This window comes from Cavia porcellus, unplaced genomic scaffold, assembly GCF_034190915.1.
Source record: "Cavia porcellus strain 051 isolate PalLab524CR breed Dunkin Hartley unplaced genomic scaffold, mCavPor4.1 scaffold_19, whole genome shotgun sequence".
Classification (NCBI taxonomy): Eukaryota; Metazoa; Chordata; class Mammalia; order Rodentia; family Caviidae; genus Cavia; species Cavia porcellus.
Genome location: NW_026947502.1, coordinates 41,089,231 through 41,115,604, shown reverse-complemented (window position 1 = coordinate 41,115,604; position 26,374 = coordinate 41,089,231). Strand labels below are relative to the sequence as shown.

The window sequence follows — 26,374 nt, the reverse complement described above, 5'->3', positions numbered from 1 at the left end:
TTTCCAAGTAATGTGGCAGTTTTCTGATGGGTAAGGTTGACTAAAACTTGTCTTTTAGCCCATATTTAATCTATTTTCTAGTCTTTTCGTGAAATTCTCCACTATTAAGTTATCCAGTCTCTTTTAAGAAAAGCACTCCATATTCAACAAAGCACACTGTTTTTGGAACTGACTAAAGAAAGCTGGAGAATATCTTCTTTTGATAGGTAACGGAGAAAAAACTGACAACTAAAAATTTTGAAAGAATGAGTTTCAATCAGAGGAAACAAGCTTTCGTTTTTATCATGCAGAAGACACAGGCACCACTAGGTAAATGGACACAACTCAAAACCACAATGCTAAGTGAAATAAAATCAGACACTCAAAAGTTTAAATACTGCATGGTTTCTCTTATACATATAAGCCCAAAATATAAATAAAAAGCAAAACGATAAATAATATGAAGTAGGAAGATCTTTTTCAAATGGGAAAGAGAATGAGAGATAGAGGGAAGGAAAAAAGAAGGGGAAAAGGATTTTAAAAAAAAAATCAAAGGAAAAAATAGAAATAGAGCTTTCTCAACTGGAAATGGGATTACGAGTTGGCAAGTACAGGGAGAGGTGGAAAGGGAAGGGAATAAAAAAGAACTAAGATGTGTTATGCACCTGTGTAAACACCCCACAACAAATAATCATCGTGCACTGCAAACATGTATTAATAAAATGCATTCATAAAAATGTTAATAGTATAGAGAATCAGAGTTATAAATTTAAAATGCACCATCAGCCAGGTGGATTTATCACTTCTGAAAAATGCAATCTTACCTGATCAAGTGAGGTATTATCTGTAATTACAGCATCAGGGGGTCTACTTGGAATGGCTACAGCCACCTAGAATCATAAGACATTATAGGTTAAATCTCAAATACTACGGTATCCTTTCTATAAAAGAAAACCATCATGCTTCAAAGAATAAACTATGAATTGGATAAAAGATGTTTTTACTTAATATTCTGTTTAATATTTTAGGAGACAATGGCATTTTAAGTTCCTTAACTCCTAGCTTCATATACATTATAATTTCCCTGAAGTGACCCTTTTTATTTTTATTTCTCGCTCTCTTTTTCTTTTTGAGACAGGGTTTTGCTGTATTGTTCAGGCTGGTCTTGAATGCACCATGTAGCCCAGGAGGCTTCAAACTCACAGCAAACTTCCTGCCTCTCAACCCGTCAGCCTCTGGAGTGCTGGAAATACAAGCATGTGACACCATGCCTGCTTTAAATGCCCTCTTTAATGTAAGCAACTATATAATCAGACCCACTCTCCTGTCCCAAAGAAGAAAGAGTTACATTTTTCCTGTGTGAAAACCTGTAACAATAATTAGACATAAAATCAATCTAAATTGATTCAATCTGTAAATTGGTTTTTAAAAATTCTTGTTTTAATTGGCCATCTTAACAAAATTATACATTTAAACTCAGTTACCAAAAAGAATCGATTATTAAGATGTTTTAATACCAAGATTTAAGACTACAGATGAAAACTTAGTACCAGGTACCAAGTACAGATTTGAGCATAAATTTTGGTTGAAAACCAACATAAAAACATCCTCATCAGCTAAACTATATTCAAGTAGCTGGTATCAACTTTTCAATAATTTATAAGAGAAACAATATATTATTCATTTTGTCTCCATTAGGGTAAATTTTTACAAAAAGTCAGCTTTTATTCTTTCAGAATGTGAAAGAATTAGCAATTTTTCACTTTTAAAATGCTAAGCTCAGATATATTCCCAAACTCACCCTTAAAGACATACCCATACCAAAATCACTGGGAAAGTTACTATTTTTCAAACAAGAGGCTCTGTTAAAAATGAACTATATCCCTTTTTTATTGCAGTCACATGTAGTGCATTTTGAGGTTTTTATTTATATATTTATTTTCAAGTCATTCTACTATGTTTGGTGCAGTGATATTTGGGAGCAGATTTCATTCTTAAGTCTTATGGGTAAGTAGTTCTGGGCTGTCTTCTAAGTTTGTTTAGTAACTCATATTTCACAAAATCAATTGTTAGCAACAGCCAGAAAGATATATATATGCTAGGGGCATGTAAGGTGGGCAGGGTGCCAGAACAGTTTTACAGTTAATATGACAGCAACCAGTTAGCAACATAGGGCTTCATGATGATATACCACCAGTTGTACTGTTGCTAAGGCAACAAAGATACTACTGAGGGGCTTCTGTTCAATTACTGCAAATACATCTAGAGAAGGGAGTCTAGCTAGATTCTTGGCTGGTCCACAGTACTTGTTACTCAACATTAAAAATGAACATTACATAACTGATCATTTGCATCTTAGCATGCACCAGGCGCTGGATTTAATCCACAGCACCACATTAAAAAAGAAAAGGAGAAAAAAACAAATAGTATGTTATTTTTACTTCACCTAACATAAGCTCAGATTTATATTTTTCCCTTTATAACATATTCATTAAAAGTTTGAAAAATGAGTGAATAAGACCACAATGCACATACTGATACGGTACACAACTTACATCACTGTGGATGCAACTCTGGAAAGACACAGTCCCACATAAGTAGTAACCTAAAATTGTCAAGAGTAATTTGCCCACACGTGAGCAAGAAACAACACACTTTTAAATGCAGGTCTAAAATATGGTTTTTATAAAGTATTCATCAATATTACTTCTTGAATAGCTGTCCTCACATGTAATTCACATACAGCTCATTTAAACTGACAATGCAGTGGTTTTAGTAGTCACATGGCTGTGCAAGCATCACCATCATCAAGCATGGTGAAGTTGACTGTTTCACTGGTAAGAAGCTCCTCCTGTGATCATTCTAGAAGTCACTCTTCACTACTGTTCTAAATAAGACTGTATTTAGTACAAAAGACTGTTAGTGTAAGAGAAATTACAGATTAGGAGAAAATATCTATAGATTATCCATCTGATCAAAAGACACATATTCAGAATATATAAGGAACTCAAAGACAAACAATCTAAACAGAGTCCTCTGTAAAGAAAAACACATGACCAACAAATACATGAAAAAATGTTCATTGTCACTATCACCAGAAAACTGCAAATCAAAGCCACATGACATTGTGTCAGCCCACTAAAATGTATATGGTTAAAAGACAACACATGGAGAAGAGCACAACTCATATCCTGCAGATAGCATTTATATTACACAGAAATTAGGGAAAACATCATTTTTTTCCATAATGAGAACTCCTCAAAGACTATAAATGGTATTAACATATGATCCCACATTTCCACTACTGCTTATATATATCCAAAAGGAATGAAAATATTATACCAAAAAAACTGTACTCTTGGGGCTGGAGATTTAGCTCAGCAGCATAAGCACCTGCCTTGCAAGCAGGCGGTCGTGAGTTCGAACCCCGGTACCGATAAAAATGAAAAAGACAAAAAAAAAAAAAAAAAACTGTACTCTCCATATTTATTGTAGCACAACTCACAATAGCTAAAATATGGAGTCAATTCAGATGTCTTTCAGTAGGATGAATGGCTAAAGAAAATGTAATACATGATGGATGGTTGGATGGATAGATGGAGGGAGGGAGGAAGGGATAGATGGATAGAAAAGAAGGAAGGAAAGAGAGGAGCAGGGAGGGGAGGGAAAAGAGAGAGACTGATTGCTCTGCCATAGAAAGAATTAAATCCTGTCATCTGCAGCAAAATGGACAGGACTGGAGGTCATTATAACTCATTTGTGGAGACTAGTAAATCAAGTATGTAGAAGAACAGAGTAAAAAAGCAGTTATAAAGACTGCAAAGGGATTGGGAAAGGAGAACAGAAAGTTCATTAGGGTTTTCTTTTTTCTTTTTTTTTTTTTGGTACCAGGGATCGAACTCATGCTTGCCAGACAGGTGCTTATACCCCTGAGCTAAATCCCCAATCTCAATTAGGGGGTTCTTAGACACAGAATGGAAGATTTATTTCTGCTTCTTCTTAAGCACAGTAGAGTATCTATAGGTTAAAACAATCTGTATCTCAAAATAACTAAAAATAAAGAATATGAAACTCCCAAACAAAAACAGTTGTTTGAAGAGATGGAAATATTTACTCTTCTGATTTGATTATTACATATTGCATACATGAACTAAATTACTATGATTACCCTTTAAAGTTGTGCAAATATTATGTCTCAATTTTTAAAAAATTCCTTACCTTGAGTTTTTCTGATGTACGTTTTCCACCAAAGCCCCCAGAGCCAACAACAAACACGGAAAACTGATTGTAGCATATAAGTTCCTCCCCAGAATAAGCATAGACTATGAAGAAAACAAAAGGAGTTATGAATAAAACACATAACTAGTTAACATGTGGTCAAGAACTTTTTAAAAAGTTTCAAAAACAAAACCCAGTTCCAGAAGGGGCTCTTCAGGAACAACCATATTGGATACATTTCTCCACCAGAGTGAAGAACAGAAAAAAGCAGGGCTTCACAGAGCACCGCACCAAGAAACAGCAGTTTTTCTCACTTCTACACCTCCCCAAACTGCCACTCACAATTCAACTTTTTTCCATTACAAACATTTAAACAACTGCAACAGAAAATGAAAATAAACACAAACTTGCAAACGTTCTGTCAAAGCACGGAATGTAAACAGGAAAATAAAATAAAGGTATATAACAAGTGTAGTTGTAGGGTCTTAGCTGTTCTGTTCAACATTATAGTGCAAGAAATTAGAATAGTGCCTAGGTAAAAAAAAAAAAAAAATAGAAGTGTAATTATTAAGTCAACTATTAAAATAGTAAATAAATTATATCAGTAATCAAGTCAGCAAATAAAAAACAATTAAGACACCTGATCTTCCACTTACTAATTAAACATCTACCTAGTTCTTAAAAACAAGGAATACTATTTTGAGTTGCATACCAAAGGCGAAAACTAATTACAACAACAGTAAGTTGTGGCAATCTGCATTTAAAATAATATTTTTATCTTTATTGAAACATGAAACAGGGATAGCTTATGATCTAAGCTGTATTTACAATTTCTTGTGACCCATTACCAATGTGTAGTTAACTAAATGGGACACATTAAGTGACAATGATAATGATCAAAGCAAGGGTATTCAATGACTCTTGTTTTGTGGTACGTTATGTGAAAATGTTAGCCAAATGTTGACCAACACCTGGAATGAGAAGTATAAAAACCTATAAACAAAAGAGAGGAAAAAAGGATAAAGAAAAAAGAAAAAGGAGAGAAACATATATAATATTTGAATATCAAACCATATTTTCAACATATTACTAAGTGAAAACAAAGCCAACTTCCAAAGTCCTATATTCTATATGGATAGTTCCAACTTTAAATGCTTTAACTTATAATTTTTCAATTCTACAATGGTGTGAATACTGTACATAAGTATTCAGTAGAAATTAACACTTTCAAATTTTGAATCTTGATTGTATCCATCCCTACCTCCAAGGCTAGCAATACTCAGAGGAAAATTTCCTGCAAGGCTGGGTAATGGCTGGAAGCCGCAGCCCCCTGTCAGTCATGCAGTCATGAAGGGAAATAACTGTTTTGTGCTGCTAAGCTATGATGTTTAGTATTAGGTGCATTCAGTGCTTTTTGTTTTTGCTTAAGGATACTGGCAACTGAGCCCAGGGGCACTCGGTTACAACCCCAGTCCTTTCTAAATTGTTCTTTGAGATAAGATCTTGGCACTAAACTGCCCAGGCTGACCTTAAACTTGTGAGCCTTCTGCTTCAGCCTCTGGAGTAGTTGGGAATCAGTTTACAATAGGTTTATCAGTGACTGGTGAGTCAAGAAGTATGCTTCATGTGACTATATAGAAATTATAAGGCATACATTCCAAACATCAAGTAATATTAAATTTTACACTATTCCTTACTTTAAAATTTTTCACTATAAGTTTTTCTTCTTAAACTTTAAAATAAAATTTAAGCAATGTGTCTTTAGCTTATATTAAATTACTAGTATTTCAATATTTATTAAATTACTATAATCTTTTTTCCCCACTGCAGGTAAAACATGGCTATGGTATTTGAAACAACATTATGTGTCAAACAGATACAAACGCACAAGTCTAGCAATCTAATTACTATTTAGAAGAATGATCCTGTGCTAAATATGTTCCAAGTTTCAAATACCTAACATAAGAAATATCAACAATGAAGCCTATCAACTGAAGGCTAACATTTCATCTGCCAAAAATATGCATCAGCAATCATAATCCTCATCCATAATCTGAATATGAACCATGGTCCTCAGCTCCACGCTTTGGTAATGTTGTTTACATTCACTGCAATGCTTTACCCTCTCAGGCCCTAGCTGCAGTCCAGTTCCTTCTTAATTCTTCTTCCTTATTTTTCTTAAAGAGCTTATAAAAGTTTTAAATGTTTATCTTGCTTTCTTACATAATGGAAAATAAATGTAAACATTAATTTATGTTTACATATGAAATATTGTGTTACAAAACAACAACATTCATCTTGGGAAACTGGTACTTATATATATTGCATATTATGTACTGCAAAATAATACTAATTAAAATTAAATTTAAAAAATACTACGTTACCTACAAATCCTATCAATCTAACAATATCATTATAGGAAATGTAAAGAAGTTACCATCCAAAACAATTACTAAGCCAGATCCTTTATCGAGGATATCAGCAATAACTGCTTCACATTTTAATTTTCCTGAAATGAAAAGCAAAGTATTGTTTAGACAATAAATTATTAAGACATGAAAGAATATAAGTTTTCACTATAATTTCAGCAAACTAGAAAAATTAAAGTTTAAAAAAACTTCTGTGAACTCACTAGAAAACAGAAAACATGAATTAAGAATACCTCAATTTCTAATTTGAAACGTAAGTATTTCTGAAAAACAAGATGTTTTGAAAAGAGTAATTTTCAATGTCAATGATCCTTTTTGATCTCTTTTACCTCATCATCCAACAACTGTTTGTTGAGTACCAACACCATCTCAGCATACTTCTTAAACTTTTCTTCAAAGGGAAATTACTAAGTAGATTGTTCTTTTACAGACTCTATCACTGTGTTTAAATGACAGTATGCTGATAGATTATCATTATTAAGGGGTGAACTCATCTTTTTCTCAAACCTTTGTCTTCTCCTTTGTTCTCTATATGACTGAATGACACTAGCCATTCAGCTGCCAAACCACAAATTTAAGCATTACCCCTAACTCTTAGAGACTAAGTACTGTACAGAGCAAGACTTCAGTATGCAAAATTGATGGGAGTTAGGTCACATTAGGATGTTTTAACTTCATCCTGAAATCTATGGATAGACATTTAGAGTTTTAAGTGGGGAAGCAACTAATATATGTGCATGTTAAAAATAACGTTCTTGCTATGGTGAGCAGAAAGGATCCAAAGGGAACAAGAATGGAGACAGAACACTTAGAAGATGAGAGAAAAACACAGTAAGAAACAAAGAGATCAAAGGGCAGGTAGGCAGAAATAGAAAAATTCTAGATATACTTAAGGGAGAGAATTAAGAATGTATCTGGATGTAAGAGATGACAAAAGAGATGCCAAGCATTACAAAGACCAGCTAGAGTGATACTTCTCAAAATCCCAATCTGTTTACATACTCCTCTCTTCAAAGTCCTTCACTGGCTATACTGCCTCTTTAGAATGAAATTAAGACTGTTTACCTCCTAATTCTCATTCCTTACTACCCTTCTGAACATGGCCTTTAGGACACTTGATCTATTTTCAGTTCCCCGAACAATCAATGCTTTTTTCTCACTTCCAAACCTTTGCACCCAGTGTTGACTTTGCTTGCAACACTTTTCAGTCTCTTCTCTGCACAGTTAAATTAGGATTCAACCATGAGATCTTACCTTAGAATTTATTCCCACCAAGCAGCTTCCCCCAACACTAAATTCAGTTGTAGATTAGAGATCTTTTGTTTGCACCTATGTGCACTTACGTTTCTTCCATTATAAGTATTATACAAAGTTTATCATTGCCCACTGTCTCCCAGAAAGACTCTAAGCACTGCGTAAGCAAGGACGTTAGCTTTTCCTTATACTGTCAACTGTTAGAATGCCCAGCACATAATAAGTACTTAGTAAATATTAAATAAGTAATTGTAGACAAATTGGTTTCATAATCTACTTTTCCGTAGTTTCTAATTTTCTGTAAGTATATGTAATTCTATAATTTTGTAAAATCTAGCTAAATGTATACTTAAGAGAAAAAAGATTAGGGCTGGGGATTTAGCATACAGGCAAAGCCCTGCCTGAGGGCAGGCACAAGATCCTGAGTTCAATTCCCAGTACCAAAAAAAAAAAAAAAAAAAAAAAAAAAAAGGAGAGAAAAGATCAAAGCCACAGCTCTGTGACATTCTACTTTGAAAATCTGGCACAGTAATTCTATTTGTATAATGCTTAACTGTTCAAAAGCACTTTTATATATACTAGTCTTTAACGGTTACATAATCCCAAAGCAAATCAAAGTTGATAACATTATCAGTCTCACTTCCCAGAAGAAATAATGGATTATTTTGTACTAATAAGTAATCTTGAGAAAGAAGTCAGTCTAATAAAGATTGAATTACAACAGAATAAATCAAACTCAGACTCAGAAAATGTAGAGAACAGAATATTCTGAAGAGAATATGCTCTGATTCATGAAAAACAACAGTGCCATAACTAGGTTTCTTTATTCCATTTAATGGCCATTCTGTCCTGATGAAGGAAAGTCCGCTTATGACAGTACTACTGTAGCTCACAAAAGAAGATGGTGACATATGTCTACTGGTAAAAGATTTTATAGGCAGATCATAACTAACACACCTTTTGGTTTTCTGTAATTTAAAAACCATGCTATCTCAAAATTTGAATATTCACAGAAATGAGGCAGAGAAGGTTGGCTATAATCTCTAACATAAATGGCTTTGATACACTAAAAAAAAAAAAAAAAGAAACACAGGCAGAGTAGATCGGGAGGTAGAGTCCACTGAGACGCTCTGTATAGGAAATATAATTAACCTGAAAAAATATTTATGGACCAAAAATCAAATATGAGAAAAACAACGCTCTGTGTGACAGAGAACCAGAGAGAAATAGGGGCATCTCAACCAGCACCTGCACACAGGTTGAAAAGAAAGGATTCTTATGTGCAATAGAGAACTACTCAGCTATTATGAAGGAAAACCTTGAGACTTTTGTAGGTAAAGGAATACAACTTAAGATCAAGTCCAGGAGTGAGAACCACTTAGATAAAGCAGGGAGCCCCCCCCCAATAAAAATTGAGAGAGTTGGTGGGACCCAAAATGAGCAGCGCATCTTGTGGGAAAGGGGAGGAATAGGCCAAAAAAAGAAGGCAGAGGATATTGTTAATAGTGTATCAGGACTTAAAACCCACATTACACACACTGCTCTGTTTAGATGGATTATATTCTATTCCAGTTTGTCTATTTGTACTAGATTTGAGGACACAGACAGCTATCCCGAAAATAGCAGGATATATAGTATGGTAATCATCCTTATTTCCTATTAACTTAATCTGAAGCCCTATATAACTTACACTGTTTCATCATGACTGATCTTAGTTGAATCTGGTTTGTTAGATTGCTGTTTTGAATTGATAGATTTTATTCAAATTTGTTATGATTGATAGTATCAAGTCTGAGAGTATAGGCAACTACACTGAAGATGTAAGATTCACTAGGATACTCACTCTGGTTTGATTATTACTTGCTTTTGAAGTTTTGCACTGTCTACAATGTTTTGCTTTTATTGATATTGTTATGTACTGCTATATTCAATTATACTATGCCTGATGATATAGACAATTCTACTGAAGATAACAAGAGAGAACACAGTAAGCATTGTAGATCACCTTGTACTATGGTTTCATATGATTTTTCATTTCATGTTTTTATAGGAATTTGTTTTGCTTTGTCTTACTTTTTGTTTTTCCCTCTAATACAGAAAGGATAGAAACACATGTAGAGACTTATGCATGCGTATAAGCTATAAACAATTTATGAGAACTGATCATATAACACATCACAAAATGAACAATTACTTTAAAGAAAAAGAGACACTACAGTACCCAGTGCTGATTCCATACCATCATGATGTGAAATCTAGCAAACTACTATTCTTTGTTTAGAGTGATTTTAGCCGATGTGGTTTTAATTTCAACATAAATGAAGGTATGGACAGCTATTTTGAAGAGAATAAGAGACACTATGACAGCCATTTGTTGACTTCCCACTGTCTGATCTTGAAGACCTAAAATGCCTTCCTCATCTTGTTCAGATCAGTTCTACACCCTGTTGTTTCGTGTGAATTCTCTGTGTGTGAAGATATGGACAATTATTTGGAAGAAAACAAGAGACAATACAATAGATAGTGAAGATTTCTGATTGTCTTGCTTTGAAATTTATGTCTCTTACATTGCTTTCTTATGTTCTGTTTCGTTGTGTTTAATTTTACCCTCTTTAAAATAAAAAAAATTGTGCCATTTTAATCATTTTGGAGTATATGTCTAATCTCTCCATATTTTAAAATCCCTCAAGGCAGAATGAAATACATTTCTATTTCACTAACAGCAATGGATGCCAAATGAACCTGTCAGGCTGGTTGTGTATGAGACACAAGGGACCTTCCCCGCCACAGATGCCACCACCACCCACAGGCACACACACAAACACACACAAAATCTTCCAGTTTGGGGTCCACATCCACACATCATGGTTTAGATCTCAAATATCCCCAGAAAGTCTCTGTTCAAAGATGGGGCTCTGTTGGGAGGGGACAGTTCCTGGCAACTAATCTTTGTCTCCAGATCTCTTCTCTCTCTGCTTCCTGGCTACTGTGGAATGAGCAGCTGTCCTCGAGCAGCCCTCCCACCAAGCTGTTCTGCAAATTCTGGACTGAACCCACTGGAAACTGAACCAAAATAAACCTCTCATCCTGGAAATTGTGGACAACAGACATTTTGTCCTAGGAAACGGACTAATATCATGTTTTACTAAAAATAACAGATGTTAATAATTCAGGTAATTTTAATATGCAACCAGGTTAGACTTCCGGGAGAACATGCAGAGAGATAGCAGCAGCTATGGAGGCTCTCTGAGATACCCGGCTTACAATCCAGGAATGGTACGGTACGAGGAGTCCTAAGCAGGGGAGATATACCCCGCTGACCCAGGAATGAACTAAGCTAAGAGAAACCAACTGGAAATGCAATCTTGGTGCTATAACGGGAACAGATAAAGTCTCAGTGCAGAAGCTGGAACCCGCGCCACTGGAAACCACGATTTGAATTTCCTGCTGCCGCTGCTGCGTCCAAATCAGCAGGGCAGGGAGAGACGCATGAAAACTCTGAGAGTGGAAATCGGCGAACAGAGTTGAGAGCAGGGCTGGCAGGGAGCCCCGCATCAACCTGCGGTGAGTGAGCGAACGGGGACCCTTCCATATAGTAGGAGGCCTCAGCAAAGGACATATTGGGACTGGGCAGATTAGCTGGAACAGGACGCTGCAGTGACTTTAGTCACATATTCCCCTCTCAAGCGGGACTGGTGGGGAGTGCCTGGCCTGGGTGACGCCGCTGACTAAGATCCAGTAGGCTAGCTCAAACCAGGTCCCAGCGCCTGGAGGTGCACCCTAGCGGTGAAGCCTTCGGTAGGCTGACCTGGAGGGGTGGGCCCAGCAGAGGCTGCCCAGTTCTGTGTCTCCCTAGGACACTGCAGTGGGCAGGAACACCTCACTGGCGCAATTCAAACAAACTGCAACAGACAAACAGAAAAAAAACTGGGCCTTGTATATTCACTTGTATGGAAGGAACAAAAAGTATGGGAAGAGGAAGCAACAAGAAAGGGTCCTCAGTCCCCAGTCCTGAGAACACTGATCTAGGAAAGGTAAATGCAAAGGAGGACAGAAAACAAGCAATATCAGACACAGCACCAACAGACATAAAGTGGTATCTCCAGAGCCTCATGGACAAGTTTAGAGGAGAAGTATTAAATGAAATAAAGCAAGATATAAATAGAATAGTTAGAGAAATGCTAAGCACTACCCAAGAAAAAACAGATGGTGGAATGGAAGAACAGAAAAAAAGGGGAGAATTGTTTGATGGAGAAAACAGAGAAAACATAAAATACGTGAAGCAGGTTCAAAGAGATTACCAGGAAACTAAAATCTCTATTGAAAGCTGGCATAACAGCTTGGAAGAAACTAAGGATAGATTATCTGACCTGGAGGGCAGATTTGTAATGTGGGAGCATGAAATGAAAAACTTCTTAAAAATAACAAGAAAACAAACAGCAATAATACAAAGACTAGAAGATGATAAGAGTATCTATAATGTAAGAATTAAGAACCTACAAGAAGAAGTAGGGATACAAACAAATGGACTACAAAAGCTAGTCACAGAAATAATCCAAGAGAATTTCCCTAATTTAGCAAATGGTAAAGATACTCAGATGTATGAGGCATACAGGACCCCAGCCAGCTACAACCCAAACAGAGCTACACCCAGGCATATAATAATCAAAATTCAAGAAATCCAATATAAGAACAGAATATTAAAAACCGTCAGAGACAAGAAACAGATCACTTACAAGGGAACACCCATCAGAATTACAGCACACTTCTCAGCATAAGCCATCAAATCATGAAGAGTGTGGGGGGAAATAATTCAAGCTTTAAAAGATAACAACCTCCAGCCAAGATTGATATATCCTGCACAACTGTCCCTAGAAATTGATGGGAAAACAAGGTGCTTCCAGGATAAAGAGGAACTAGGCGAATTTGCAACCACCAATTCAACTCTACAGAGATACTGCAGGATATTCTAAAAAAGGAAAATACCAAGATTTCAGAAATAGTGTCAGAGAGGCCACAATGAATGGAGCAGAAAGCGAAATGAAGAAGACAAACTGACAACAAACAACAGAAAAAGAGCTCAACAGAAATGAGGCAGAGAAGATTAGATGGTTGGAACAGCTATTTTGGAGAAAACAAGACATCATAATGGCTAATGCTGATTTAGTATCATCTTGATTTCAAGTCCCATCAAGCTTTTATTCTTCTGTCTCCATCGGTCTTAACAGGTTGTATCTTATTGGACTTTATTACATGTGATAATATAAGCAAAAACTTTTATAGACAAGGAGATTATACAGAAACCATTGTTCATTTTCTGATAGTTGATTCTAAATACCCTGTAATACTGTCATTCTCTTGAATGGTTTTACATTGTCTTGGTATGTTTGGTGCTACAGTATACGAAGCTATACTCAAAGATTTCAAGGAAAGAGACACTATAGTAACTACTTTTATATCAGCATATCTTGTGGTCAAACACTATTTTGCTTAAATGGTTATGCTTTGACCTGTGCTGTTTTGTTGTTATGCCCTCTTTTATCTCAATCTCCTTTTTTTTAATTATTTAGTTTTTTATTTTTATCTTTTTAATTAAGGGAAAAATAAATAAAAAATAGCAGGATACATTATAGTAACCCACTTTGATTTCCTATTAACTTGATTTGAAACCCTGTATTGCCCTCACCATCTTGTTTTGACTGATTTTCCCCTATTCTGCTTTGCTTGAGAGTACCAAGTTCGAAAGTATCGGCAAAACTGTGAAGATAATAAGATTCATTATAACGCCCATTCTGGTTGACTATTATCTTCTTTTAAAGTCCTGTAATGTCGCCAATGTTTTGGTTTTATTTTTTACTGTTTTGTTCAATTTTATTATAACTGATGATATAGGCAATTCTTTTTAAGATAGCAAGAGGCAATATGGTAACCATTGTTGATCATCTTTATTTTTGTTTTTACATTATCTATTATGTCCATCCTTTTGATTTGACTGACTCTGTTCTGTTATGGCACATTTGGTTTTACTCTCTTCAAAAAAAAGTAATAAGAACTGTGGGAGTAATAAAACCCAAAATGTGTAATTGTCATTGTACAAAAGAAAGGAAAAGAAAGTGCTCTAAAAGATATAACTGCATATATATTTACGTGTCTAAGATAGATAACCATATTACTGAGTTTTGTTGGATCATTGAACAAAACTGTTTACAGTCTCACTCTTTGAAAGTCCACTTTATATGCTTTACTTTTGTAACTTGAACAACTATTTCTAAGATAACAATACGTAATCTACTAACTAGTGATTTCCTACTGTTTATTTTTTCTGAAATTCTGTATAACTTGTACCCTTTTTCTGTTTTTCTTTTTCTCCTTTAATAAAATTTTTAAAAAAATATGCAACCAGGTTAGAAAAATATCTAATACCTAATACTACGCCTTGCAAATGGGAAGTATTCAGCAGACATATGATGAATGCACAGTTACAAACTGTGCTCTATCTCAGATAAAACAAGCTGTTCGAAGTTTACGCTGTAACTGGAATAAAGCAATAAGACACTCAAAAACTTTAGATAAATATAGGTTAAAAAAAAATAGGGGGGCTGGGAATTTAGCTCAGCAGCATAAGCGCCTGCCTTGCAAGCAGGCAGTGATGAGTTCAATCCCTGGTACCGATAAAAACAAAAAAGACAAAAAAAGAAAAAGAAAAAATAGGACTCTAGCTACTTGTTGACTTCAATATTATACAATATACAATGTAAATATCCTTTTAAACACTTAGATGGCCAATAAGTCAGATAACATTCTGACATCAGAGAAAAAATACTATATATCAAGTTATACTGAAAGCTTCATTGAACAAGCAAGATTGAGAAAAGATGAGAACCAACATAGGCTTGTTTTTACCTTCTCAAAGAAAGGAAAAAATTACAAGAAATTTGGTGTCTTTAAATACTGTTCACTTTATGAAAATAAGAATCAAGATAAATACCTCAGAAAAAGAATGAAGAACTCTAACACAATCACTGTTTAAAACACACACAAATGTCCTTTCAAACACTAATGATATATACATCAGAATACACTGATGAGAATGTAAAAAATTCTAAGAGCAGCATTTCACAAAGTCTAAAGTAACCAAATCAAATTAATCAAATTGTGTATGGGCGCATAATTACTTCTGTTAGGTTTTACCTGGCTATTCCATGCTAGATTAACACACAGCAGACTTTGAAGGATTAATCAAAAAATAAAACTGTGCTATTTTGGTATTAATGCATCAGGTACTCACCTGCTCTAGGAAATGGTTTATATATCTGCAAGTATTGTTCCCCATGAAGAACCTATGTTAGGATAAGCAAAATTTTATTAGTAACCTTTCTTGTCCCCAGGTTCTGCCTGAGGATAGTGCTAATCCAAAGTGACATTTCACATTCACATGATCACAGCACTACTCTTCCATATCATCTACCTCAGTTTGGCTTCTACTTTCAGGTCCTCTCATCCAGAAATAATCAGTCCCCCAAACTGCTGGGAAAAATATACTTGTGTTCTTTCTTGGCATTCATGAATTCTAAGGTAAACCATACAACCACGTTCAAAGTAAAAGCACTATCAATGTCAGCCATGTGTATAATTACTTTTACAAAGAGTAAACACTGAGAACACTGTGTAACTTAATGGCATCTTCAATGTATCAAAGCAAGAATACACCAATATTTGTGGAAAACAACAGGTCAAGAAAATAAAAAAGTAACCTTCACACCCAAATGACTGCACTCCACTTCAGTGAGACAACTTTCCAGTCTTCCTCAGAATTCAAAAGGTAAAAAAAAGGATAGAAAAGAAAGGTGATGGAAAATAAAAGAAGGACTGCCTGCCTTCCTATGTCATACAGCTTAAAACTCAAGGTTGACAAGAATGGCATTGAAATTCTAAGACTGCTATCATTCCTGATCAAGAATATAAACACCACTGAAGATTTCTAACTCTGAGGAGATATTGTGAAATATCCATTTTAATTTTTTACACTTACGTTATCCAAATAGAACAGTGTGCCATAAGTCACATGAAGAGTAACTAAAATAGCCAACTGCTAAAGCACGTATTTCTAGTCTTCTTCCTAAATTCATCAAATGCTTTAAGAAAGTAAGTTCCCATCTTTTAAGAAGGGATATTCATTAGCAATGGGCAAATCAATCCAATCACAGAAATCTGCTTATAGTTTTATGATTCAACAATTATATTTGGGCTCAACCTAAACCTTACTTCAAGGACTAACATATGTCCTCCCTCAAAAGTTTTCTCACAACTGTTTACTCCTGCCTTCTTGAAACATTTTATTCATTTGGCTTTTCAAAAACCACATTGTCAATGTATTCCTCATATCCACAGGCTAAGCTTCTCTTTCTCCAGATCTCTTACATCTCTTTAACCTCTAAACACTACCAAACCTCTGAACTCAAGTCTTTCCTGTAACTCTGCTCACACATCAATGACGTGCATCTACTCCGCTGTTAAATACCATCTAAATGCTAAGGATCCTGTTTAGACCTTTCTTCCAAACTCTGCACGAATATTCAACTGCCCTCTCTACATCTCCAACGAACTATGTAACAAGCATCTCAAAACTTATCCAAAACCAACTCCTTAAAATAAGTTTATGTGTAGAGGATCGACTGCTGTACGTAGTAAATATACTTATATAACTATATATATATGTTTGTATATATAACATGTATACACACACACATATCCTTGTACATATAATTTCAGTTGTCTAGAACAAACACATCCCTTCTTGAGTCCTCTTTTCCTTCCCCTTATGTCTAGCCCTTTTGCTTGCATTGCTAACACAGAATCTTCTGCGCCTGGCTCTCAGGCATCTCTTTTCCAGATCACTGTAAGACTTCAATACAGTCAGACCAATGGCTTTCCTTACTAACCAGAGCACTAGCTGCAGTCCTTACAATTACAATGTTCTACTTTCCTACCACTGGTAACACAGTGATCATTGTTCATACTAGCTACACAGACCACCATGCGGCTTCAAAATCAGGTCAAGTATGCAACTACCTCATTGTCATTGCAGGTGTTCTCTCTGCCCCAAATACTCTCCCCAGCGCCAGGTAATTAGCTGATTTACTCCTTCACCAGTATCATGAAATAGGGATTATCATATGCATCTCATAAAATAAACTGAAACCTAAATAAGTTATTTACCCTTGGCCAAACAACAAATAGTAGAGCAAAAACAACATTATGCCAGGGTTTGGGGACTCTGCATAATCTTTTTTGCTGGCATTTTAAACTAACTCTTCTCTCTCATTCTTAGAAAAATCAAAGTCTATGCTAAATCTTTATTACTGAAGTAACCATTGTAAAATATTTTAGTTTTTGAGTACATATACGTATATATACATATAAGATGTGCATTTACCAGTAACACTTAAAGAAACAGAAGATAAGCAAAAGAAAATTTCTTAGTAGGCGTACCTTTGCAAAGTTGATTGAAAGTCCAGGAACGTCTGCTAATCCTCCACCAAATACAGACTTCTGAGCTACAATAACTCCAAAAGTAGGCAGACAGGAGAAATCAGGACTTCCTTCATAGAGAAATCTCAAATTTTTTGGATCTTTCACTGATGCTCCCACTCCAAGGGCATACATAATACAGTCCAGTTCCGTATAAGTGGAAAAAGATGAAGGAAGCTTATACCCAATAGCGCTAGCCTGTGGAACAGTTGAAAAAAAATTTTATTATTTCCAACAATAACAAATGCTGGACAGGCTGTGATAAAAAAGAAACTCTCCTTCATTGTTGGTGGGAATGTAAACTAGTACAGCCATTATGGAAATCAGTATGGAGATTTCTCAAAGAATTAAATTAGAAATTCCATATGCCCAGGTATCCCTCTGCTATATTCCTGGAACCTTTCATAAAATATGTTCTAGATAGTGATAGAATGAACATTAATTGAATATTAAATGTAGCCTTTATTTTCTGCTTGTCATACATTTGATGAATACTTTTTCATGACCATCCTTTGATAATCCTAGTCACTATTTTTCTAACTTTTTAGAAAAGGATATTTCTAAAGTCTGAGTCTGAGTCTGTTCTTTTAAGGGAAATCATTAACAGATTATATTTTGGAAGTGTTTGAACAAGTTTCAGCTAAAAAACTTGTTATATGCTCCATCACTATATACCCTGAGCTCTGTTTTTTTTTCCTTAACCCCCTATTAAAACTGTAAAAACCCTTCTTAGGGTTTAAAAAAAAGAAACTGTCGCCATCAGATTTACTGATATTCTAGTTAGATCACTTTCCAAAGCAAAAATAGGTGTAAAGGTAATAGTTTTGCAAAGTTAAAATTTCAAAGATTTGGTGAAAGTATAATGAAAAAATCACTTTCAATTTTTTATTAGTACATGTTTATCTAGAACATATTTTATGGAAAGTTTTATGGCCAATTATTAATATAACAGCAGCTTAGGAAATAACATGTATGTAAAATAAGTATCAAAATTGTGTAACAAAGTCTCCTTCTTGGTAGATTAGGAGAAAAACAGAGACTGCAAAACAGAATCACTCCCACAAATTTTCACACAACTTGGAACTATTCATCATCAGTTGAAACTTAGGCTTGAAGAGATAAAGAGGCACTAATAGCACAATAAAAATGACACATGGAGAGACAAGCAGGCTGGCAGGTAGGCAGGCAAGCAAAGCTCTCAGGACCAGAGGCCAATTTCACTTCCGCCCTAATTCCCTTCCCCTTCCATCTAGTACCTTCCTAAGTTAACATACAACAGCAACGTAACGATAAAGGTAGCTAAAGCACCAGGCAGACAACTACCTAAATTTATCACATACCTCCAAAGAAACTATCAAAACATACTAGTGAAGAGAATCCTTCTGAAAAGTTCAGATAAGCTCCCAGCAGGTTTTCAATCACCGAGAAAATCCAAAACAAGCTGAGCAGGTTAGCTGCCTTTCTCCCTACCCCACTCACACATCGGAACAGTGGTGGCGAACCTATGGTACGCAGGTTGTACTTCTTTTAAAATAAAAAATGTTAATGTACGAGCTGCTTTTTGTCAAATAAAACCTCAGTATTTAGGTTTAACTGCCATGTTGGCACTCTGCAATAAATACATGGGTTTTGGGTTGCAATCTGGATGCTTGTCTAAAAGTTCTGCCATCAATGCACTAGCAGAGCTTTGAAAACTATTACTCAGCTGCCCTGATCTCCTCTCTAGAGTTGGTAAAAGAAAAGGACAGCAGAGTCCAGAGAAAGCGAAGAAGAGAGGGAGACGGGAATTCCAGACTTCCTCAGCATTCGCCACAGGCCGCTCTTCATGGGATTCAAGGCCTGGATGTCAGAACTGGCATTGAAGTCAATCATAAATGAATGCTGAATAAATTCTCTATTTCAAACTATTGGTGCCACTATTTCTCTCCATTCTTAAAACTGAAAGACACTCACTGCATCCAAAAGGAAAGAGAGAAGAGAAAGAAGAAAAAAACATCCTCCAGAGAGACAAAAGCAAAGGCCTTTTTGTCACACTTACATATCCTGGCGATGCTGTAGATGTGGCATGACTGGTAGGATTTGTTGAAACTTCTTCTGAATCTATTTTATGCAAAATTTCAACCATACCACCAGTTGACTCTAAAATTAAGGAAAATAAGAAAAAAACCTTTGTTTAAATGTGACTAAAAAACTACATGGTAAGCTAGGTAACAGTTGCTAAAAAACCTCCATCACCACTCACAAACTGAATGTATGATGTTAGGCTCTTGAAGAAAAAAACTGTGAAACACTGAAAGAGACTAAAAATAACTAGCTATCCTCAAAGGAAAACAATACATTGTCTAATATATCCTTCCCAGGTTCTGGAGAGCTCTGAGCTTTGCAGTATCTTAAGCTATTTTATCATTGTAAAGTAGGATACTTGTTTACAGACATGGAAGAATGCCAAAATTACCTGTCCTAGGTTTCTACACAAGGAAAAGGTCTAAAAATAGTGCTAAAATTTCTTCTAGAGATAGAAAAAATTCACTCTCATAAACAATGAGTCCAAAAGGAAAAGAATGTGTTGCTCTGCAATCCAAAAGGTTATAAAGTACCCTCACAGCACAGCCACTTACACCACAGGGTATTCTGAAGCCTCTGGGATGCTCCTACCAAACCTGTGGGACAATGGACTTCCTTCTGAACTCAGACAAAAACCACAAACCAAACTACAATGTCCAAGACTACCATTCTAGGTGACACTAGGGGAGGGGTTCTTGCCTGTTAATCTTCCCCTACCTCTCCATTCAGGCTACTGCCTTGAGGGGAAGGCTAAGGAATTGAAAGGCACCTTGCTACAGGGTCAAAGCATTACACTCCAACTGGTCTTGGGTCAAACACTGACCGGTCCAGTAATTCTGTGATGTAGTTCTGTAAAATAAAAACACTGGACTATGTGCTCTAGAGAATCAACTCTTATAGAAAAGTGTTTTTGTTGCTGCTGTTGTTGTTTTACTGTACTTCAAACATTAGAGGCATCAATTAGTTTTAGGTAACATTACTTTTGAAGCAAAAAATAGTTTTAAAGCATAAATCACAAGTTTTTAAATGAATTTTCCCTTTTTCTCTTTCAGTTTCATTAATAAATGACTGTTAATCATAAAATAAATTTATCTGAAAGACCAAAATACAGAATACAAGAATATTACCATATGACCTATACTATATACATCTGACATAGTCCATAAACTTTGAATATAAAATCACTAAAAAGAAAAATGTTTTTCTTTCAAATGACACTGATTCATGATCTTTCTCAGAAAACTTATACCAAATGTACATGTAAATTATACGAGAAAAAATGTAAATTTTATTTGGTACCTACTCCTGTGGGCACATCATAGATGATTAAATAATTCTAGTTAACAGGCATTTACTAAATCTCGTCTGTGAATTCAGCACTATGCTAACACTGAACACAACAGAATTACATATTCCACTGAGCATACCTCAATAGGCAGGGTACCTGCCTACCATACACAAACCTGGGTTTGATACCCTCCATGAAAGAAAGAAAAAAAAATCACCTATGAGGTAATCTCTGCCCTAAAGAAACTTATCAAACAGTTAAGAAACCACATTTTCATGAGATTAGGAGAGATGGTAGAGCTCTTACAATCAGATGTTCAAGTAGTGAAAATTCAACTAACAAAAGATGAGTGTAGCCCAAAATTATGCACAGGTAGTGAAGGAGGAAGAGTTGTGATGAAAAGACATAAAAAAAGCAGCAAATCCAAAGTCCTAAAATGAGCCCACATCTATTCACTGGACAGAAAAGAGCTAAACTTAAATAGGTATAAATAAACCATTAGGGAAATAGAGGAAAACCTGGGTCAGATAAGGAACTTATGACTAGATTAGAAATGATTTTAAAAATAACCATCAACTGGGGAACAGATAATTTAACACCTCATACCATCCTTCCTTAGTCACACACCAACAAAACAAAAGATTATTTTTTTAAAAACCTGGAAAATAGTGGAGTAAAATATCTTAAACATAAAGAGTTCTAGTATCTGGTAGAGCAAAAAATGTACCAGAGATGATTTAAGTGTCTAAGTCATCAAGAATAGATAGAAGACACATTCCTGAGAAAAGAAAATGTTTGCTGCCTCTGGTTCTTCAGTCAAGGAGAAGTTGCAGCACCTTGGATACTCTGCGGCTTGCTGGCATTATCGAAGTCACAGATCTTCTTCCAGTTAGCCTTCACTGTTTCAGGAGTCACTGGCTCATTCTTTCGTCTGACAATAGCTCCCAGGGTCCGCTCCCAGCGTACTAGTTAGAGAAACAAAATCAAGATACTGAGTGCAGTTTGAGGGAGACATACATAAAGACTCCCATAGAATTTTAACTTCAAAAAAAAGGGAAAAGAGATTTTAACTTCCGAAGAGTTTTACTATAGTCTCAAAATCATTTTTCCTAAAAAAAAATCTTTTTTAAAAAAGTGTGAACCTACGGAAAAAAACTTCTCTTCTAATGCTAGGCACTAAAGGAAAAAATGTTAAATCTGAAAAGTTTAGATTCTATAATAATCATACCAAAAGACTGACCTCATGACTGCAGATCACAAGGGTAAAGACACTTCACTCTTCCTTTACTCTCCTTGTTTATAAAATGATTAAAAGAAGTTTGCTGCATAGCAAATTCAGGACTAGTGGTGATAATAGGTCAAATATTCCAGTTAATAAACTGGATGACCACAAACAATTCCCCCTTAATCTTCCCTTCCTATTCTTAAATTTCTACAAGATGTCAGACTACGGCAGATTACAGCTACACAAATTCTATTAGAAATTTTAAGTTTCTTTTTCAAAATCCAGAAGAATAACCTCTATTTAACCTTATTTAAACAAAATGTCCAGACTTTAATAACTGTTAAATTTAAAATCTGTTTTGGTGAATGACAGAAATGTCTGCTTCTAGATCTTTTCTATTGATAAACTGCCAGAAACTTTGATTTCAACACTTATCTACCTTTCTTAAATGAGTATCATAAGATGATCAAATGCTAGAGAAATATCAATCATTTTAACAACTGGAGAGAACATTTAGAAATGCTAAAAATACTGATACTCTGCAATACACTGCAACAATCCAGTTGTTATCCAGTGATAACAACTTTTTAAATAACTCAATTTTGTGATTAATTTTAATACCAGCAGTCAGTCAACTGAAAAGAAGTTGAGCACTGGGATTTCTACAATTTTAAAAAATGCCCTTATCAAATTTGATGCTCACAAATCCTAAGACAGGACCAAACACCGATGCCAAATGAATTTACAAGACAGGCACGGGGGGTACAACTGGTGAATTTCTGTCCTAGAAAGTTGTACAATGTGGTTTTTTACTCTCTCCAGATAGCTTACGCTACTATCTAAAACAGGAACTTATCTTTTCAAAATCTGTTCTTCCTCCCAGTTGATTCTCTATAAAACAGAAGAAAAAAAAAAAAAGAACGTGGGATGCCATAGACATTGCTGATAAATATCAGCATTGAGAGTCTATGCTGTCTGAATAAATAGCCAGTTCCAATCAAGACAGAACAGGTCTCAAGAAGGACTACCTATAAGAAGCATAGGAAAGGGGCTAGGGATTTAGCTCAGCAGCATAAGCACCTGCCTTACAAGCAGGCGGTCGTGAGTTCGATCCCCAGTACTGATAAAAAGGAAAAAAAGACAAAAAAAAAAAAAAAAAAGAAGCATAGGAAAGTTCTTATAAGTGTCTCTAGCCTACTAAAATACTGTTGTTATAACAATGTTCAAGAATGAAATACATGCACTAGATCTGGCACTTCACAAAATTCCTATTTCCAGCTCTAATGGATATATAGGTTTAAAGACATGGAAATAACACCTGACGAGCAAAAAGTGACAAAGACTTACATTTTCCAATCCATCCTGCTCCAACCTAGAAAAAAGAAAAGTAAAACACTGCATCATCTCATATAAAATCACTAACAGAACTGTTTAAAAAAGCAACTACCTGGGGCTGGGGATTTAGCTCAGCAGTGTAAGTACCAGCCCGCAAACACAAGGTCATGAGTTTAATCCCTGGCACCAGTCAAAAAAAAAAAAAAAAAAAAAAAAAGAATTTGTGGCACCAAAAGGCAACTACTTACTAGGAGTATTAGAACACTAGAGGATAATGAATAAAAGTAACATGTGGTTCTGCAGAGCCCTTTGGCCCCAATGACTCTGAATCATTCATGTTATGAGAGCAGAAAGCTAAAGAGCACAACATAGTAGAAATGCATGCAGTAAAAAAGAACGAAGATGAAACCAGAGAACAAGACCCAGTTCTTCTGACTGGGTCTCAAATCATGAAACCTCCCAAGATCCAAGTTTTCTTGTACATAAGATAAAAGATAACAATACATGAGTTATCTTGAAGTTCAAATAATATAAATAGTATATAGTGAACTACAGACTTGAAATAAATGCCCCTGTAGAAAAGATTAGTGAATTTAAAAAAATATTGGACTCAATGAACCACACATACTCATTTTAGTGAAACATCCTTGTATACGTACGGAAAATGACCAAACACTAATAGTCACATAGAAAAATAAATTTTTCATTTCTACAATTTTCTAGAAGTAACTCAGGAAAGTCTGAAGGATAAAAATGTCTGATGTAAAGAAAATCTTACCATGTCTTCAAGCACCATTACAGTGTGTCAGAGCTTACTGGAATCTCTCATATGAAGGAGAAATGCATGAGCAGACAGTGGACACTGCTCTAACCCTGAGTATGAGACTTTTCATAACATTCTGCCTTTATATTACTATGCCCACACCTTTCTAGTGCATTTGATCTGCCTTGATGTAGTTGTAATAGATAAACCAGCAACAGTTTTAATCACAGGCAAACTTTTCATTACCTTTCTACCAAATTTCACAAGCAAAGTTAAGAAGCTACAGATTTTCTCAGCTAATAAAAACAACTCTTCAGCCAAACTAAAGAGTCTGGATCTGCCACTCGAGGTATCTATTAGAACTTCGCCAAGGCTGAAGTCAGGATACTCTCACCAACTGTATCAATCATATATGTAAATATTCCTTACTAAAAATATTCACAATATAGTAAAAAAAAAAACTAGCAAAACTACCTGCAGTTTGATCCTAATTTATACGTGTGTGTAAAATGCACATCTAAAAAACTGGTGTAAAAATGCAAATCTAACAAAAGACTGGAAGAAAATATATAAAAATATTAATAGTTCTCTCTGGATGGTGATTAACCTGGATCATTTTCTGTGTTCTCACATATTGGAAACTTTCACAAGTAGAACTTACTCCTCTTCGTAGTTAATAAATGTAATCATAAAAAACAAATAATTTTTAATTCTTTAGGTAAAAGTGGGTTAGGCAAAGTTTTAAACTCAAGATGATTTAATATTATTAAATTTTCTTATTCTGTAATATTAAAATTGTAAGACTTTTCTACCTCTTAACCTCCACAACTCAAATTCAGTAGGTATGATTAGAAAGGGGAAGTACATATCTCTGCTTTTTTTATTCTTTAATTTACTCATCAACTTTGTGTTAAAATGTAGTGATATGTTATATATTTCAAACTGAGCCAGGTCCTTCTGCTTCCAAGAAATATTTTGGATGCTATGGTATTCTGTATACAACAGGTTCATTACTATCACCAAACAGAGATGGTGAAACCTTTTAGAGTTCTCAACGATAACAAACAGCCTGTTGCAGAATACATGCCAGGGTTGGTCACTACCACCACAGAGTATGAAGTAGAGAAGGACACTCTAATATACAACATGTCAGGCAAGAAAAAGATACCAAACCCAAATAAGTAATCAGAAAAATATATATACACATATATATATATATATTGGTTTAGAAAAAACTAAAAGGACTTTTACAACAGAGGTTCACTAACCTCTCTGAATGGTGGGATTATGTGGTTTGATGTTCAATAAACATGTAAAAATATGTAATATATAAAATTCGAAAAGTTTATTACTAAAGTTACAATAATAATTTGTGTTTATTGGTCTCTCAAACTCAAACTAAATTCCTGCTATACTGGTAATTAACACTGCAGAAAGACCAGCTCTGTACAATTCTGTCACAACAAAGCACAAGAAAAGAATGTTAATATATAAAGAAGATAAAGAATGTTAACATATAAGCACTCAGCATGTCAGAATTACCAGAATTCAAAACGTGACCTAGCAGACTCTAAACCTTGAGCCCTCTTTCCACGTCAACACTGAGTTTCTTAAATCAGTGAGACTTTCTATACCTGCCTAAACACATTAAATCAGCCTTATTTTCATTTGGTAAGAATATTAGAAATGAAAAACTAAGGAAAAACAATTTATAAAGCTGTTAACAAGAGTCTCAAAAGGTCACTAATACACACTTTTTTCTTAATAACACACACATAATATTTTTAAAAATAAACAAGAAATGAATGCCAACAGGTGTAGATTTTTACAAATGTAAGCATTTGGAAAATACCAATTTTACTTTTTTTTTTTTTTTGGTACCAGGGATTGAACTCACAATCTCATGTTAGCCAGGCAGGTGCTTCCAACGCTGAGCTAAATGCCTGGCCCCAATTTTTTCCTTTTTTATTTTTTAAATACCAATTTTAAAACATTTTTTAATATTTAATTACACAAATATTGTTTAGGAGAAAACAGGGAAACTTCAAAATACCTCAAATAAGCCACCATTTTCCTCACAACTATCGTGACAAAGCCAAAGGACCAGGGGTGCCACATATTCTGGCTTTAGGGCTTGAACAAGATCTGAAATAAATGCAAAAAGAGTAAAAATATGTGCATGTTTCCTCAATCATTTTACTTTCTACAAATTTCTTCCACTGGTAATTGAGATACTCTGTAAGAACAACATTATATACACATAAGTAGTCTAATATCCAAAGTTTTCA

General features: G+C 35.0%; 1 protein-coding gene across 1 annotated transcript in view; it reads right to left on the bottom strand.

The window, feature by feature from the left end:
• Window positions 1-26,374, bottom strand: part of Hsd17b4 (hydroxysteroid 17-beta dehydrogenase 4) — a 90,570-nt gene that overhangs the window by 28,946 nt on the left and 35,250 nt on the right. The window contains 9 exon segments of the mRNA NM_001173100.1: window positions 804-869; window positions 4,198-4,301; window positions 6,635-6,706; window positions 15,169-15,220; window positions 17,373-17,609; window positions 19,450-19,550; window positions 21,600-21,728; window positions 23,336-23,360; window positions 26,140-26,231. Coding sequence (NP_001166571.1) covers window positions 804-869; window positions 4,198-4,301; window positions 6,635-6,706; window positions 15,169-15,220; window positions 17,373-17,609; window positions 19,450-19,550; window positions 21,600-21,728; window positions 23,336-23,360; window positions 26,140-26,231 — 878 coding nt within the window.